This window comes from Eptatretus burgeri, chromosome 10, assembly GCF_056783735.1.
Source record: "Eptatretus burgeri isolate ZD-2024b chromosome 10, Ebu_testis_v1, whole genome shotgun sequence".
In the NCBI taxonomy this organism is placed as follows: domain Eukaryota; kingdom Metazoa; phylum Chordata; class Myxini; order Myxiniformes; family Myxinidae; genus Eptatretus; species Eptatretus burgeri.
Window position 1 is genome coordinate 77,510,932 of NC_140970.1, and position 18,732 is coordinate 77,529,663.

General features: G+C 44.9%; 1 protein-coding gene across 7 annotated transcripts in view; it reads left to right on the forward strand.

Annotated features, from left to right (window-relative positions):
- LOC147018910 (uncharacterized) overlaps positions 1-18,732 on the forward strand; it is a 295,213-nt gene that overhangs the window by 156,093 nt on the left and 120,388 nt on the right. For 4 of the 7 annotated variants that reach the window (XR_015062581.1, XR_015062580.1, XR_015062582.1 and 1 more), the window contains one exon: positions 187-255. Coding sequence is in view for 3 of the 7 variants with exons in the window: in XM_085899020.1 (XP_085755146.1) it covers positions 187-255; positions 473-702 (299 nt within the window). In the remaining 4 variants the exon portion in view is untranslated. Of the gene's footprint in view, positions 1-186; positions 256-472; positions 1,423-18,732 lie in introns of those variants that run through there. The other 3 variants (XM_085899020.1, XM_085899022.1, XM_085899021.1) reach the window with 1 other exon arrangement.

Below are 18,732 nucleotides of genomic sequence, written 5' to 3' on the forward strand. Positions count from 1 at the left end.
TGAGGGGCATTGGGAAATGAGGATTAAACGAGGGGACACGAGGGAGGAAAGAGGGGAAATGAGGGATGAACGAGGGGAAATGTGGGGAAATGAGGGAGGAACGAGGGGAAATGAAGGAGGAATTATGGGAGAGGAACGAGAAGAGAGTAAGTAAAGCGAGCTGAAATGTGCAAATTGCTTTTCCAGGAATGGTATGGAGATGGAATACAGATGTGAGAATCGCTCTCAGTGTTCGGTGTGATCACCCAATCCAAGGTGAGTGCCTTGTTCCAAGCTCGAAATGCCACACGAGTGCTGCAGTTAGTTGGCCTAAAGTGTCTCTAAAACATAGAATGTTGACAAATAGGAGCTCTCACATGAAGAAAGATAATAAAACAAAGTGGTAGCAATAACCTTGCAAGACCCATGAGACCCCTCAATCGAAGCACAAGTGCTAATCCCCGTAATGATCCTTCCTCGGGTTCACCTGCAGACTACGACATGCAAGGACTTCAACTGCAAAGTATACCTATGGAAATGGAGCTGGGAGTCCTCATAAGTATGGAACTCAAATTCCATCAACACGTTTCATCTGCTGTCGACAAAACCTCCCATCAAGGTGCGATCATGAAGGAAACCTTCACTCACCTGAATAGGAAGACACCCCCACTTCTCCTCAAGGTTTTGATAAGACCACACCCAGAATATGGTAACATTTTGTGACACTTCAGGTTCAAGATAGTTGCCAAGAAGGTCATTGGATTCCAGGGGAGAGATGTGGTGACATTATAATGGATCAACAAATCCTGTATGGTATAGTCAGAGTACAACCCGAACACTTATTTTCTTGCACAGCTGAGTACAGAGCAACAAGAGGTCATCCGCTCAAACTCTTCAAAGAACACACCTGAATAAATGGGAGAAGCAATTTTTTTTAAGTCTCACACAGAGACTGTGGTAGAGGCAGACACTACACAGACATTTGAGTTTAAACTAGACAATCATTGGTGGGTCGAGCGATTCAATCTGCCATGTTCATCATGTATGTACACACCAATTATAGAAATCAACTGTGATGGAGTGATTGGGAATTACATGATATCACCTACATCCCGTACTTGATGATTATCATTATTGTTTTGATGATGAAAACGACCATGGATCTTACCATCTGCATACTGCAGTCACATGACTCTTGCCCTCTCCCATTGGAGGTGTGGGTATCTAACACCTGGAGCATAATGTCAGCAGTCAGCATAGTCCCAAATGATTACCATATGGTGCCCGATGTTGGACCTGAGCCTTGCCTTACTGGGCAGGTTCATGAGTTGGGGGTGCACTTATTGTTAAATATTTATAATAACCTTACATACAGAATTGTTATTATTATCTTGATCAGCTATAGATGTTTGAAAAATGTCATTTCACCTATAAAACCTGAGATTTTAGGTGTGATATTCACGTTGTGGGATGTGATGTTGCAGTGTACGAGTACGAGTCATAAGGTTTGTAAGATGCAATGCATAAGCATGGTTGGGAGGGTGTCGTCATCATTGAATGTCATCATCACTGAAGCAAGTCCACCTCCCCCTGGAGGAAACTGTCTCCTCAATGGTACCCTTTAATTCAGTGACAGGGCTGGGAGAGCGGGGGTTCACGCTCAACTCCACAAGTCATCTATAATGTATGAGTCGTAGAGATGTGTGGTTGAAAAGGTTTTCCTTGTTGATTGTGCCCAGTTGTTGCCCTGCTACCCCCACTGTCAACTTAACCCTGCTCTTCCATGAGCCTGGCTCTTAGAAAGAAAAAAAAATCAATTTTGGAACCCATGTTCGTTAACCAGGAGGACATTTGGACAACAGGTGTGTCGAAGGACTTTCAGATGTGAGATCAGTAGCACAAGGCACGCGTGACCAAACTCGATGCTTTCATTGCAACTTGCTGGCAGAGAAAGTTAAATTGATCAACAAAGGATCAACACAGAAAGGAAGACAGCCAGAAAGCAGAATGAGTGGGGAAAAGAAAAAGCAAGAGATGAGCTTTTAATGCAAAGATGGACTTTCAGAACTTGACCTTGCATTGAACCATGTCCATTGTTCGAGACATTGACAGTAAGGATTGTGATGAAATAGAATACACATTGAAGACAAGACTTTACACATAGTGGCAGCAGATTACGGAGGAAGGGGTAAGGTCAGAGAGCTCAACTTTTATGTGGATCTAATGTTGGGAACTTGAATGTGTCTGGATAAAGACATTTTATGACTGCCATCTGCAGAGTACTTTGAAAGGTTTTCCTCAATCGAACCTTGAGTGTGTTTTTCTCAAGAGGACCTCTCAGACATCATCAAATTGACATCCACAAGGTTATTGTAAAGTCTTCCAAGAACCTTGGACCTCATAAATCCTCCTCATCAAATATTCGGAGCCATATGGTTTAGACCGAAGTTGATTTCCGGCAGAGAGTTTGCCATCCTGATGTGCTGGCTTTGCTATCTGGGAGTGATGCGGAGCATGCTGGACTTTCAGAAGCTGTTCTGCTGTCTTTAATCATCACCTGCTATGAAGGTTTGTAATTTTCTCAATCAGCTTAACAGCTCACATCCCAAATTCCTCACGTTAAGATGCAGGATTCTCCGTGTGGACCTACAGAAACTCTCCCTGCATTTGTAGCTCTAGGCGACTTGAATTGGTTGTGTGCTCAGTGAGCTGATCGTACACAAGCTTTTTTTGTATACCAACTCCAGGATGATGAAAGAGCTAGAACACAGAAGAGAAAAAACAAATTGTAAAGTGGGGAACCACATCAACAGGAAGGTACAGAGGGACACTTGGAGGAAGAATATTAACAAGGGGAGAGGGAGGATAAGACAGGGAGTGAACAAGCTAGATACAGCTTCAAACACAGCAAGAAATGGGCTGAATGAAGAGGGAGGGATAACAGGGAATAAAACAGAAATGGAATAAAAATGGAAAGGAGGGTGAGGGAGAAGGTGGGATTGGGGGGGGGAGGGGGTTGGTGGGTGATGCCAATAACATAGAATCAAAGGGGTGGGCTTCGAGAGGGTTAAAGAGGGTAAAAAAAAAGATCAAGATTATGGTTGAGGATGACCTGAGGAAGAGGTGAACTGTCATCATGAAGCCCTTGAGGGAAAAATGAGATTAAACAGACTAAGGAAATTGATTTCGCAGGCAAGAGAAAAGAGGGACAAATGAGTGGAGGTGAGCTTGGATTTTGGGAGTTTTACCAGAAGTGGATTACCGACAAAATGTGTGCCTCATGGAGAAGCATAGTGAATGAAGGTTTGGAGGAAGGGAGGTTGGGTTGGTGTAGGACGGAACACATTTCAGGCAAGGGATGCAAGACCATAAAGGAGGTGGTAGAAGCTCACCAATCCGTCTGCGATCCAGGAGTAAAAAGCTAGGAGATTCAGCTTCACCGAGGGGAGTTCCAATGATTGACAGTATTTATTGGAACAAACTGGACAGAGGTGGCAATGGAAAAAAAGCTTCAGAGTAGGTATATGATCTTCCGCTAACACGTTCTCAGGACTGTGGACTGTAAGGATTATGTTCATCGATTGGTCCACATATCATCTTTTTATGGCTTTCCCTCCACCCTACTATTGCTTAGGCAATGTCTGCTCACGATCAGGAGCTAAAAACCCTCCTTCGACACCTCGACCTCTCATTCCAAGTTCCCCTCAGGAAGACACACAATTCTGATTTGTTCTGTTGGTGGAACACAGCCTATTATTTTGAGTCAGCGTGAAAATAGCAAAGCAGTTAATCTATTATTTGCTTAATTTCCAGTTTCATATTGTTCTCTCCATGAAACCTTTTCAACATTAATCAATTCATCATGCACATGGCTTCGAAACAAGTGGAAGATAAATTAAGTGGCATGATTCCACTGATAATATTTTGGATACAAATCCATTTAAATGTTAAAAGTCTTACTGTGGGCTCACAGAATGGCCTATACCTTGAGGTATGCACACTCGCCTCAAAGCTGTCTCGCATTGAGTTTGAATCCCGACCCAGGTATAAACTGTCAACCCGGTGTTTCACAGGCAGGGCGATTCATAAATGAGTGTGCCGTCCCTCGGATGAACGTTTACCAGGAATCCCAACTGCCGGAATTCGTTGTTGGATGCTAAAGATCACACGGTGTTCTTCATGAAGAGAGGTGAGCTATCGCTGACATCATGAACAAATTCCAAAATCCTGTCCTAATTCCTGCTTGGTAGGCAATGGCAAACCACTCAGTATAGCCCTTGCTCAGGAAGCTGCTTTGGTGGCACCGATGCTCGACGAAGAGTATGGTACATGAGAGAGAGGGAGACTCACAGACTCACAGACTCTCACTGTGAGCATTGTTCAGTGTTTTTAAAAAATAACCAGCATGTCATATTATACATTATGTCTGCTTAATCTGCAGTGAAAATAATGGTAAAATTTAAATAATTTCCCATTTGCCTGTTAGCTTGGCACGCGACCAAGGTAAACCCAGGTTCGAATCTCATACACGATGTGTGTTTCTCCACTTGTCTACCAAATCCAATTGTAATTCACGTGAAAGAACACGACCAGTGATATAAGTGCAAGTTCGTTCATGAGCCTTTTTTTTTTTTTTTTTGTATACCTTGGTCGAGGCTCGTATGAGAGCTAACACACAACTCACAGCAAGGAGGCATGAGACAAGAGGGGCGGGAATGGAAGGGACAAAACAGTGGGGAACAGACACATTAGGTGAACTGTGGAAGGGAGAGGGATGGGGATGGGACGGGGAACATGGCGAAGAGAAGATGGACATTTCAGGGACTTTCAGGAAGGAAAGCAGGAGAAATGAAGGAAGTGGGCTTGGGTGGATTAGCGGGGGTAGAAAAGATCGAGGATTTGGATGGGGGAAGATAAGAGGTGGTGGTGAACAGCTGTTTTGAAAGCCTGGAGGGAAGAATGGGAAAGAATAGAGTGAGGAAGTTTATTCCAAAGGCGGGAAAAAAGAGGAATGAAAGAGTGAAGATGAGCAGTGATTCGTGATTTTGGTAGTTTTACCAGAAGGGGGTTGTTGGCGGACCTTGAGCGCCCTGTGGAAATGTGGTGGGGCCAAATCGCAGAGAGAGCAGGGGGGGCAAGGCTGGAGAGGAGTCGGTAGAAGACAGAAAGACCACCGACCAACCTGCGGTGATTGAGTGAGAGGCCCAAAGACAGCTTCATTGCGGGAGATGCCGATGATCCTAAATGCCCTGGTTTCGACAGCATGAAGCCGAGAAAGGTGGGAGGCAGGAGCACCAGCCCAGAGGGGAGAGCAGTACTCCATCAGGCTATGGACAAAAGCTTTGTAAGTGGTCAGGAGCTCAAGAGGGCCGAGGAAGGACTTTGCACGACGGAGGATTCCCAGTCGGCGACTGGCTTTTGAGGCGAGGTTGGAAATGTGACTTTCCCAGGAAAGGTCATGGCAGATAGTGAGACCTAGAAGCTTGAAAGAAAAGACTTCTTCCAGAGGATTGTTGAGAAAGTGGATGGGGGGTTTTGTAAACGGTCCTTTCGAAGAGACATAGTGAGAGTGTGAGATTTGTCTGGATTGAAAGACATGTTCCACGTGCCTGACATCATCGTCATCAAATGGTATCGCGGGATGTTTGAAGCTCTGTTTAAATTATTCAGAGATCACGCAAATGTTACCCCAATTGCCACCTTATCCCGACTGATAACCTAAACTACAGACAGGTCAGCCTTCTCTCCATCATCAGCAAAGTAATTTAATAATCGATGGTGAAAACAGAATCCAAGACTCATATCTTCTCCCACTCTCTGATCTTCTTTGATCATCTGTTTGGCTTTTGCTTAAGGTTATTCCACTCTGGACATGCTGCTTCGAATACATGTATGTATTCTCAAACATGAGGTCATTGCTATCTCACTGGACATCTCTAATCTATACTATAATGCAGCGAAGTGTTTGTTATCTCCTCCGAGATGAAGCGTCAACGGTCCACTAAACTCAGCAATATTGTATTTAGTACACATGACTCTGGATCGTGATACTTTGTAGCTCGCTATCACGAACGAATGAGCAAAAATTAGGGGGGGTTAAAAAGTGAAGCCGAGGCCACCGAGTGTTAGCTATGCAGCCCGAGGTACATCACCGAACATGATTGGTCCAGTGCTATCACGTGCCAACCACAGAACAGACCAGTGATGGCAGGTTTACTCTATATATCTCTCCTATACTATAATGGAGCTAAGTGTATGTGATTATGCATGTATATGCATGCATGTAAGTATGTATAGATGGATATCTGCTCTTCACCCATTGGTTGGACAGGCTGACCTGACGTCACACACAGTTGTGACCTCAAATAGTTAACCTAAAGTACCCAGAGGACTCAAAAGACCCAAAACAACCCCGAGAACCCAAAAGACCCTGAAGACCCTTAAATACCCAAAAGACTCCAAAGATCCAAAAATTCCCCAAAGAACACTCAAAAGACCAAAAATACCCCGAAGACCCAAAAGACTCTAAAGACTCCGAGAAACCAAAACACCCAAAAGACCCTGAGTACCAAAAATACACTGAGGACCCCAAAGACCCAGCATACACAAAGGACCCAGAGGACCCAAAAGGCCCAGGGGATCCAAATGACCAAGGACACAAAAGACCACAAGGACCCAAAAAACTTCGAGAAACCAAAATATCTAGAGAACTCAAAATAGTAAGAACACCCAAAAGACCCAACAGGACTATCTGACACCCATTGAAATTCTGCATAATGAAAAATGTGACTTCAGGTTGCCGTCCACCCTACACACACACACACACACACACACACAAACACACACACACACACACACACACACACACACACACACACACACACACACACACACACGCAATCCCAAGTCCTCAACCCTCCCCCCACCTCCCGACTGTCATCTCTCTGTGCCCCCCCACACCACCATATCCAAACACTGTGCCCCCCTCCCCATTTCTTCAAATCCTCAGTCTTCAACTCCCCCCACCCACCACTCAAAATCTTCAAACACCTCGATCCCAATTCTGTCCTCTCTCTGCCTCCACTCTGCCAACCCAGCTCTGTCATCCTCTCCCCTGTTTTGCTTCAAGTCCTCAACTGCCCCAAACCCAAGAACTTAACCCCCCTTCCACACTACTTGTCCTCAACCACCCTCCCAACGTCTCAATCTCCCTCTTCCAACTGCCTGCACCCTCACCCCCAACTCTCTCTCCTCCCTCCCCATTTCTTCCTGTTCTTAACAACGTTACACAGGGAACTTTGGCGCATGAGAAGACAATTCGGCCTATCATGGCTGCGTTTTTGCTGTCCCTGTTTGTGAAGAGCAGTATTAAAATTAAATAAATATGGAACATTAAATTCACAATCACTTCCCCCTTTCTTCACTTATCCTCGCTAATTCACAGATCGGTGTCTGTGTGTTTGTTTGTTTGTCGCACTACTCTGCAGTTGCGGGCTGATTACATCCAGACTTGCTGCATCGGATCAGAATGACCCCAATTCATGTACAGGGGTGTTTTATCTTTGCCGGTGGTCTGTAATTTGTGCATATACTGTGTCTCTTATATGGACGTATTATGTTACTAGGGTTGACAGGATGGCCTGGAGGTACCAAAACTTGCCCCCAAGCTGTGAAGCCTGGGTTTGAATCCCAACCCAGCTATAAACTGTCATCCTGGTGTTTCACAGGTAGAGTGATTCATCAATGCGTGTGCCGTCCCTCGGATGGACGTTAAACTGGGCGTCACATCTGCCGGGATTAGTTGGTGGATGTTAAAGATCCCACTGTGTACCTTCACGAAGAGTCGGCGAGCTATCGCCGGCACCATGAACAGGGGGATTGTAAATCGCCAAGGATGACCCTCGCCAAGAAACTGCTTTGGCAGAACCAGCACTCTGTGTCATGGAGTATGGTACATAGGATCGGATTATGTTCATTAAGAGGCGTTATCACACCTTTCAAGCTTTGAGCATCTGCCATAACTTAATACCTGCAGTGATGCTTAAAATATATATATTTTAAAGTACCATTGATCTTTGGGACCGATTCCAGGGCTTCAAAACAAACATGCCTGTCTGTGGGTGCTAAGGGGCGCAGCTCGGCAAGCAACCATCACACAGCCATATTGGCATAGGCTATCCCTTGCTACCATAAACTGATCAAATGAAGTTAAAACCGGCTGGGGAAGTGTGTGTGTGTGTGTGTGTGTGTGTGTGTGTGTGTGTGTGTGTGTGTGTGTGTGTGTGTGTGTGTGTGTGTGTGTGTGTGTGTGTGTGTGTGTGTGTGTGTGTGTGTGTGTGTGTGTGTGTGTGTGTGTAAGGAAGGGTGGTGGTGGAGGAGGGGGTATTGTTTGTGACAAAAATTAACTAAAGCTTTGAATTGCATGTTGCCCAAACCATACATATGTAGCACCTTTGGAAAGTCAATGATTGAGTGAAAAATATAAACTGTTAATTAAAATTGATCCGATGTTCTACAATTATTAATTTAATTTTCATATTCTTTAGCATTTCCAGTCGGGAATATCGTGGAAGTAACTAACATTGTGGGAGCCTGTTTGTGCACTTGCAATGTGAGGTTCCAGTCTCCTGACATCATTTGATGAGCTGGCTTCCCCGGGAGTCTCCAGGCAGATCCATGAATTATTATTAGTAAAGACTAAAGGAATCTATGTGAGTTGTACTCAGTGGGGGCAGATAGGGTTGCATTCTCTGGTATTTTCTGGAGTCTTCTCTGTAATATGACAGGATGGTACGGAGGTAGCTCACTGACCTTTGAGTTATCTTGTGTGGGTTCGATTCACTATCTGACTACGAGAAGGGAATTTGGTAGTGCGCATAGCTCCGCCACATAATGCCTGATCCACGAGAACATATCGGTCCCAACACATTTTTGAAATATCATGCTCTACTGTACGATATCGTTTTTGGCCCCATCTCTCAATGGTGAAGATCACTTTAAAATCACTTTAAAAATAAATAATTCTCGTATCCAGATCCGGATTCGGATCTTCACCAAAACTGAATCAATTTGTCGTGATTACACATCCAACGTGTCCACCAAGTTTCATCCAAATCCGTCCCCAACTTTTTGAGATATTGTGTGAAATATTAGTTTATCCCTATCTCTCAATGGTGAAGAATCACTTAAAAAATTATCGAATCTGGATCCGGATTCGGATCTTCACCAAAATTGAATCAATTCTTGTCACACACCCAATGTGTCCACCAAGTTCTGTCCGAATCCGTACACAACTTTTTGAGATATCCCACAGACAGACAAACAAACAGACAGAGAGGTGTGAAAACATAACCTCCGTCACCCTCAGTGGCGGAGGTAATAAACTGTCGGATTGGTGTTCCGCAGGTAGGGTGTTCCATCACAAAGTGCACTGTCCCTCGGACGGATGTTATACCGGGTGCCCTGTCTACCAGCATTATTTTATGAACGAAAAAAAAAAGTCCATGATGTCGTTCGTGAAGAGTAAATGAGTTATACCCAGCACCCTGAACAAATGTTAAATTCCTGCCCAAATCAGCTCCAATCGAACGTTAGTATTCCTATTGTATTCCTATTGTAGTGTATTCCTATTGGTCTGGCCTGCTGGTTCGTGAAAGACTTAGCCCATATACTTTCTGCAGACAACTTTACAAAAATATGCCAATAACCGGGGCAGTTAACGTAGTAATAGTATTTTTGTCTGAGTACGTTTAAACAATATGAGTTAATTATTCCATAGAGAGATTCTACATCACCTTTTGTTGAATGCTGTGGATTGTTGAGGTCAATGCAGCTTTTTGATGATTGGGGTGTTTATAAAGATGACGAGTGATGAATGCAACAGCAAATACTTTTTGTGTCCTCTTTGAGGTTCAGGTCATCACCTGTCGGAGTTGATTAGTAGAGAAAGATGTGCACGCTTGTTTGGAACCTCTGCATACCTTTGGAGTGTCGTACGAGCATGCCGAAGGGGTATAGTATGCTGGAGTTGAATGCTCTTCTTGAACTTGATTATCCCCGAATTTTGTTGTAACTCAACTTAATTACCGACTTCCAGGGGAAAGCCAATCTTTGCCAGCTACCTGCTGCCTCGCTCGCTAATTTGTCACAATTCACAGAGACTCACAGGTGGAAGACAATACATCAGATATTCAGGAGCCGCTGCGAGGAGACCTGCAGAGTTCCACAGACGATAACGAACGTCGAGGCGTTCAAGAAAAAGGTTTCAATGGATCTCTGGGAATGAAATCAAAGCTACATCCATGTTGTTCCCCCCCTTCCCCCTCCCTCACACCATACGTGGGTGGAAGAAAAGTGTGACTTTGCAGCAGATGGTTAACGACTCTTCTCTGTGTTTCCAAAGGAGATCTGAGACATCATCTTCACAATTCTCTTTAAAAAACCCCAAACCTGTCAGGTTCATGTTTGGCCAATAGCTCGAGGTCCAGAATCCTTTGAAATGATTATAATCATTCGAAAATATGATGGATCCATGTCAGATAGGAACCATATGGAACTTGAAAACGTATAGATATTCATATTAACCCTTATATGAGTTCTGCTGTTCTACAAATCCATGATTGCTTCAAAGGCATTGCTTGTGATCATCACATCCGATACTCGGTTGGATGCTCGGCAATCATGATGCCTCATGGGGTTCCACAGCAGATGCAGAGAAGGAGGGGAGGTGTCTCGCACACTTGACCGATACAAAGTTTTTGGCCAGGGTGGCAACCAAAAGAATAAAAAGTATGTTTAAATTTCTCATTGCAAATCAGCCAGCCAGTTGAAAGTTCCCCAGAAGGATGGTGCATTCCATAATACAGTTCCTCCTGGAGGCACTGCACTCGGCTGAAGATTATGTCAAATCAGATTCATCCGGAAATCAAACTCGGCATCAGACAGTTCAAAGATTACACCGTTTGAAATAAACATTAAAATCAAACAGTCCTTTTTTATTCTGTTTGCACACAATTTTCAGATCGGCCATTTTGTCAACAGAAATGGACAAATCGAATTTCCTGCAGGGAGAAGTCAAACAAAAGTAACTACCAATTTGTGGTCCACCGCAATCATTAATATTAACTGCAGGTACTGAGATATTTTTTTCATTTTTATTTTTGATGTTTCATTCAACATGCGGCACATGGTGTTTGGACCAAAATGTGCAGGCTGTGCAGGCGCTAGGAATCCAATATGGCAATTCCACCACATCTGGTGGGGTGTGTGATCAAACCAGGAGTGGTCTTTGTGGGTGATGTTAAAATCTGAAGCTGGGAATACACACAGTTACACATTATAATGCTTCATGTCGTGTGTGTGTGTGTGTGTGTGTGTGTGTGTGTGTGTGTGTGTGTGTGTGTGTGTGTGTGTGTGTGTGTGTGTGTGTGTGTGTGTGTGTGTGTGTGTGTGTGTGTGTGTGTGTGTGTGTGTGTGTGTGTGTGTGTGTCATCCATAACTCAAAAACTATAAAACCTAGCAGTCTGAAACTTTGCATGCATACTAAGAAAACTCCAAGGAAGTGCAAGAGTGAAAATTGAGTGATTGGGTTAATTAAAACACCCCTTTTGAAGATAATTAACGGCATTATTTAATTATATCCTTCATCAGGCGATCCTTGGCCACCTCGCTTTCTGGGGTCTTAAGGTATATCCTGGGTTACCTCACTGGGGTCTGAAGCCACCATTTTTTTTTGGCCTGCTCAACCATGCTTTGACCTGGAACAGGTCGCAATGATTTATTAATGATAAAGCACTCAAAATGTTTTTTTTTCACTTTCCTCATTGATATCATGGAATGCCTGATCTTTATACCTGTGAATGGCTGTATTTATAATGGTCGAGTTAGTGATATTTAAGTTCGGGCCTACCTGATGGCGTCGCGGGTCAGTCAATAGATGGATGCAAGGCCGCACCGGTTTTCTTCTCATAAAGATGTCTAAATGAATATTTTAATGGAAGTTATGCATCTCACTACATGCTTGATGTTATAAGCTGTTAGATTATATCAGGATTGTACGTGGATGCTTTAAACATTGTGTTTTATGACGTGGGAAAGGATTTTTCTCTTGAGAATGTACTATTATATGTACCTGGTTTTTGTTTTGAAAAGCCTCACTTTTATTTGAACTTTTAATTCAATATCTGTTTTCACTTTTCACACTATCTAAGGTAGCCTAACACTCGATTGCAGCAAGGTTTGTAAAAATTGGGTGGTTTTTTTTGGACGTTTTTACTTCGTTTTGTGGATTTATATTGTTAAGGATTTCAGAATCCGGTCTGATGAATGCATCCACACATCCAGGTCCTCAGACAGTTATTTCCTCAAATGCATGTTCAGATTAGCACCATCCCCATGTCTAATGGGATTTTAAATGTGATGCGTTGAGAAGGGTAAATGATAGACCCCCTCTTATGGGAAGCTTTTTTCTTTACGACAGACACGTTTACACACATTTCTTTCACGAGTTCTAAAGCCCGCCCCCATTCTTCCTCAGCGGCAATCTTTTGTGAGCTCCGACGCCCGCCTTTTTTGGGAGCACACGGGTCGTCATGGTAACTGTGCGCCAGTGGGGCGGGGTGAGCTTGAGACCGATGGCACCCCGCGGAGACGGCCCGGAGATATAAAAATGAGCGAGAGGTACGTTCTGAAGAGAAAAAGTGTGAATAGAAAAGCGTGAGGAGAGAAAAGCGTGAGGAGAAAAAGCGAAAGAGGAAAAAGAAAAAAACGAAAGGAGAGAGGAAAAAGCAAAGGGTGAGAGAAGCGAGCAAGAAGGGGGTGTCTGACCAGCACCGACGAGACAATTCGGCCTTCCCATTGCTTCGGCAAGCGAGTGTGTGGTGCGCGTGTGGGTGTGAGCAGCGCCGCCAACAAGTGAGGCATGGGTTGGTCACCAACAACACCAGGGTCTAAACCCATGACGGATGATCTTGGTGCCCTCCAGACTTCGACTGGCATTCACGGCTGCCCCTCGAGAGGGTGCACGGCAAAGCTGGGTGCTGGCGATGGACGTGACACGCACACACGCATTTCAGGACGTTTTGGCTTCACGGGTGACTTTCTGGTGAGCGAGACGAATCTTCCCCCCCCCTCCCCCTGAATGATCTGTTGGATACCCATGTCTGTGTTTAGCTGCAAGTAAGTCGACCCCCCCTCGCCCCCCGATAAGCATCTCCTCTTTGTATCTTTCCTGGCATTTTGATTGATTTTGCTTTGAAATTCGTTCTTTATTTACCTCAGCAAATAAAAAGTTCATTTTATTTATTTATCTTGTAATTAATAAATTATTTGTCGATTTCCAACCTGTCCGTGTTTGTCCTTTCCTTCTATTGGTCTAGCATTGTCCAAACCTAGATAGACTGGGAGGTAATAACCACAGATTTGACCAAAAATCATCGGCACGCACCAGTGGTCAAAACGCCCGGCCGCCCTAATTAAAATCTAATCAGATAACATTGGTGCTTTGCCGAGGGCACGGTCCCCGCTCAGATAACCACGTGACCTTGAGTTAAATGGAATAATTAGAGGGTGGACACTGGAACTTGTGGCTCACTGGGTGGCATTCATGGTTTTAAAACAACCCACCGTACCACAACGTTAATTGTGAGCGGTGGCCCCAGGTCCGGCTCTACCGAGGACAACCGGGGATTAATCCCTCTGAGTTACAAGCTGGTGTCTCGGTACCCAGGGCCGCAGCAATATATTAAGTAACGTGAGCTGAGGAGCTTCTATGTGCTTCCAAGTGGCTTCATGACTTTGTCTTAAGTTTTATTCGATTTCTGTTTTCACTTTTGGTGTTCTGTAATGGAGGTTCAGACTCGAATAAAACTATTTCTGTGAAAATACATTGAAATTTGATGAATTTAGGTCTTAAAGAGATTTTGTACGGGGAATGTGAGGCTTCTTGAATGTTCTTGGCGGCCTCGTGGCCTTGTTTAACTCCGATTTGATTTATATTTCCACTTTTTTATAGTAGCTGACACACTCAAACTCGACTGCAACAAATTGTGTGAAAGTCCAACCAAAAACCCCTTTTTCATGAGGTAAATGCATTAAATTTCAAATGACTGAGAAGGACCTCAAAGACACACTATATGATTTAATGCATTTACTGCTTGATTTTGTGCCCTGTCCCCCAGTGAGAGTGCTTATCCATAGCATCTGCCAGATCTGTCTGTGTCGATATTTTCAGAGGTTACGCAAGGCGCTTTTCAAGGAATCGAAGCAAATCTGTTGAAAAATGGACGTTTTAAAATAAAGTTATAATGTTTGTGCAGACCCCGAACCAATGTACCACATGACGCGTGCACAGACAAGCAGGCAACGTGTCAGATTATCAACAATGTTTATTTCACGGGCGATCATACTTTGTGATGTCTCCAGGGTTGTTCTATGTTAAACAGCAACTCTTGTGGATAAAGTCATTAGTTGAACAAATTCATTTAATTTATGTAACTGCTGCCGGTGCAGTGAATACCGGCTTTAAAGTTAAAGGGATTGTATATGGTATGCAGCTACAGCCTGGCCAGCCGTTCCTTATCAACATTTAATTGAAGTGCTTGCTTGAGTGTGTAAGCCACTTGCCGAGCGCCCTATATTAGATAGTGGTACAGTTCTTGTCCCGATCGGGATGTCCAGTCGACAGTTGCTACAAGGTGGAGGTACATGATTTGCAAAGGTTATATGGTTTCTCTTTGTGAGTTTCAAAGCAAAATATATTTGATAACACCCGATTTCCAAGACATTTGCCATATTAATGTTTTCTAAATTACAAAGCGAATGTTTTTTTCCACTCGTCACATGACGATTGGCAGCTGTTTATAAAAATTAATGTTTATGTACTTCTCCCTGAAACATCTGGAATACAACATTGTTTTTATAATTTGTTTAATGAAATTCCCACAAAACAAGGGTGAAAGTGACTCAAGGTTTTTGGTTTGTATACAGTACGTACTGAAGTCGGCAATTACACTGACTCCAATCTGTCAATTCTTGAAGAATTGCCGATATCGTCAAAGCACCAAGTGTGTGTGCGTGTGCGTGTGCGTGTGCGTGTGTTAAATAAAGTCGGTATTTGGATGTAATATAAAATAAATAAATATTATTTATAAAATACATTACACATAAGCATTAAAATAATTTGTTGGTGTGTGTTGTTCATAAAGCATAACATTTTCTCTCTGCTAAGTCCCCGAACTCCAACCATCTCTGTCTTTGTCTCTCTCTATCTGTCCCATCCTCATTCCGCCCCTGCCTAACACAGAGCAGCACCCTCCCACACATCTCTCTATCTCTCTCTTTCTCTCTCCGGACGTGTCGGGGTGGCATTTGTTTATCTCCGCACAGTGTTTGTCTCTGGACATGTCTGGGCAGCGTTTGTCTCCGGACGCGTCCAGGCGGCGTTTCTCTCCAGACGAGTCCGAGCAGTGTTTGTCTCTGGATGCGTCTGGGCAGCGTTTGTCTCCGGAGGAATCTGGGTGGCATTTATCTCTGGTCCGCTTGGCTCCGGACGCAGCTGTGTGGTGTTTATCTCCGAAACACCTTGGCTCCAGATATGTCCAGGCGGCATTTTTCTCCGGACGCGTCCAGGCAGCGTTTGTCTCTGGACATGTCCTAGAGTCGTTTTGTCTCCAGATGCGTCCGGGTGGCATTTGTCTCCAGACGTGTCTATACTGCCCTTGTCTCCCGGTGTGTCCAGGTGGCGTTTTTCTCTGGTTGGCTTGGCTCCGGATGCATCTATGTGGTGTTGATCTCCAAAACACCTTGGCTCCAGATGCATATGGGTGGCGTTTGTCTCCAGACGCATTCGGGTGCCGTTTGTCTCCGGATGCGTCTGGGAGGCGTTTGTTTCCCGGATGTGTCCGGGTGGGGTTTGTCTCCGGACAGCTTGCCTCCGGACGCGTCTAGGCGGTATTTGTAGTGTAACTGGTAGAAAATGGATTTCAGACATTCTTTTGTTTCCATCTTCACTGTTATTCAATGTAAAAGCATTTTGATGAGACAGTATGAATGGTAATTAAACTTCCAATGCACATCTGCCTTCCCTTCCTCTCACCTATCACTGCCTTGCCTTCCCCCACCCCTCCTCACTCTCTCCCCCACATATATATATATATATATATATATATATATATATATATATATATATATATATATTTGTATATTTATATGTATATACTGTATATATATATATAAATTTTTATATTTATATGTATATATATATATATATATATATATATATATATATATATATATTTATTTTTTTCATATATATATATATATTATTTGTGATCATGTGACCCCTTTATAAGGCATCGATTTAATAAGCTTACACAGGGTAAGGAGGGGTAGGGGGGAAGAAATTGGAAATGCCAACATTGGGTGAAGGAACGGATGGGAAGAGCAGAGGAATCGAGGTATCTCGTTATTGTGTACGTTTAGGTTGGGAGTAAATGAAGGAAAAGAAGAGAACGTATGACAATAGTAGAAGGAAAGGATCTGATTGGAGCTTGGGAGAGAAGGGGAGGAAGAGTGGGAGGATATAGGCATAGGAGGATGGAATAGAAGGAGCAGAGAAAAGAGAGAGGGTAAAGAAAATTCTGCCATGTTGGTACACAAAATAAATGTATGACTCCAAACATTAACACCAACAGAGTGTCTCCGTGGAGACAGAAGGGACAGGAATATTGGACTGGACATTACGAGAACTCAGGAAGAGACTTTATGTGATGTATCGCTGAAGGGGTGGTGGTCAGAGACGCCCCTCATGGAGACGCCCATCAAAAAATTTACTTGATGACGTTAATGGCATCCAGATTGGGGAAAATAGAGTTAAACAAGTCAGAGAAAAACATTTTATCAAAATGAAAAAATATGTGGGGATGGAATTCCCCCCCAAAAAAAACCAAATAAGGTATTGTTACGGCTGTGGAAATTCGCAAACCACCATTCAGGACCCGTAGGTGAGATATCTCTTAATGTGTAGATAAAGTGTAGTTAGCCCAAACCCGTTGTCTGGAGGGAATTTATGTGATTCATTCGGACTGCGACGCTTTTAAATAGCCGTTTTTCTGTTCTATCTTTATTTTGAACCAACCACGTCTCAACCGCCATCACACAACAACTACCTTAACCACCACGCCAGCCATCGTCACCAACTACAACCACGCTCCAACCCTCAGACAACAACAACAACGCCAACAGCCACGACCTTTACCTTCACAACTCAATCCCGCAAACATCGCATCACCGTCATTCCCAAACAGCACCATAACCATTAAACCACCACCGAAAACCCTCCACCACCCTCACCTCTCTCCTTCTATGGCCATTCCCGCACCACCTGTGAACACTGAGTGTCGGGCTGTCTTGGGCCCGTTCAGCGATACGCACCGAGCCGCGAGCGCAAATAGCGGCCTTTCCGAGGAAAATTCGGATCACAAACGCTACACGCCCACTTCCCCTCCGTCCAATTAGCAAGCGCGGGGCGGCTTGGCCCCGCCTCCAGGCGCGTCTGTGTGAAATCGATATATGCAAATTCTAGGATCAGGGGAGGTTCACGCCCCCTTTCCTCTGACCAATGGGCGAGCGTGGCTCCGCCCCCGAGGTCATCCTCATCCGGATATTTGCATATTAGCTGCTCCTGCCGGCCTATAAGAAGGCGAGCGCAAGGCGAGCAGAGTCAGTCAAGTCGGGTGGCGAAGTGATCGGTGTGGCGGGAAGAGTCGAGTCGGGTGGAGAGTGAGTCGAGTCGGGTGGAGGGTCAGTCGAGTCGGGTGGCGAAGTCATCAGAGTGTCATCGAGTTGGGTTCTGGAATCGGCTGAGAAGAGTTGCGGGAAGAGGCCAAGGAGCTCGGGTCCGAGGCGAGGACGGCGGTCGGCGACGAGGTCACGGTGTGGGATCGCTCGTCGCGGTGTGGGATCGCTCGTCGTGGGACCCAAGCCAGCCAGCCATTCTCCCTCCCCCAGGGCATCAACAAATCCCCCTTTCCCCCACGCTGAGATAGTGCAACAAGGGGGCCCCATTCCCACCCCACTCCAAACGCCATGCCAACAAAACCCGCCAAGGGCACGAAGTCGGGGCACAGCCACGCGGCCACATCTGCGGCTCGTCCGCCAACGCGTCACGAGGACGCGGGTAGGACCCCCCCGGTCTCGCGGGCCTGGCCGCTCCTTCAGGCCACGTGCACATATTGGCCTCCAGGCCCGTCTGCCCCCTTGTCTATGAGGGTGGCTTCTTTCCTTTGCTTTTGAGTAAATGTGTGTTGACGCCGTCTGTAAAGTGGAACTGTATAAGTGTCGCCGTGTGTGCGCGTAGTCGGTTGTAACTCTGCGTCGTTGTTGCTTTTGTTTTGGTTGCTATATGTGCATTTTGACTGTTTGGCTGTATATGTGTGCTTTCCGTGTGCCGGGAAATAAATGTGCTTTGTGTGAACTGTTTTCCCGTTTCGCTTCCTCTTTTCTTTATTGACCCTCCATCCTGCTTCACGTAAAGGGTTCGTAGTGGGCTTAATACGCCCGGTAATTAATCGGAACCGTCGAGGCCGACGATAACACCGCTCGATTATCACTGTAGCACGGAACGGACCGCTTTAGCGGTTCGTGTCCGGAGTCGACCTGCGGCGAGGTACGATCGCCCGGTTTACCATCCGCGTGGGTACTTCGGTAGGTCGAGTTTGGCGAACAACCCTATCCTACATGGGTGGACGATTGGCA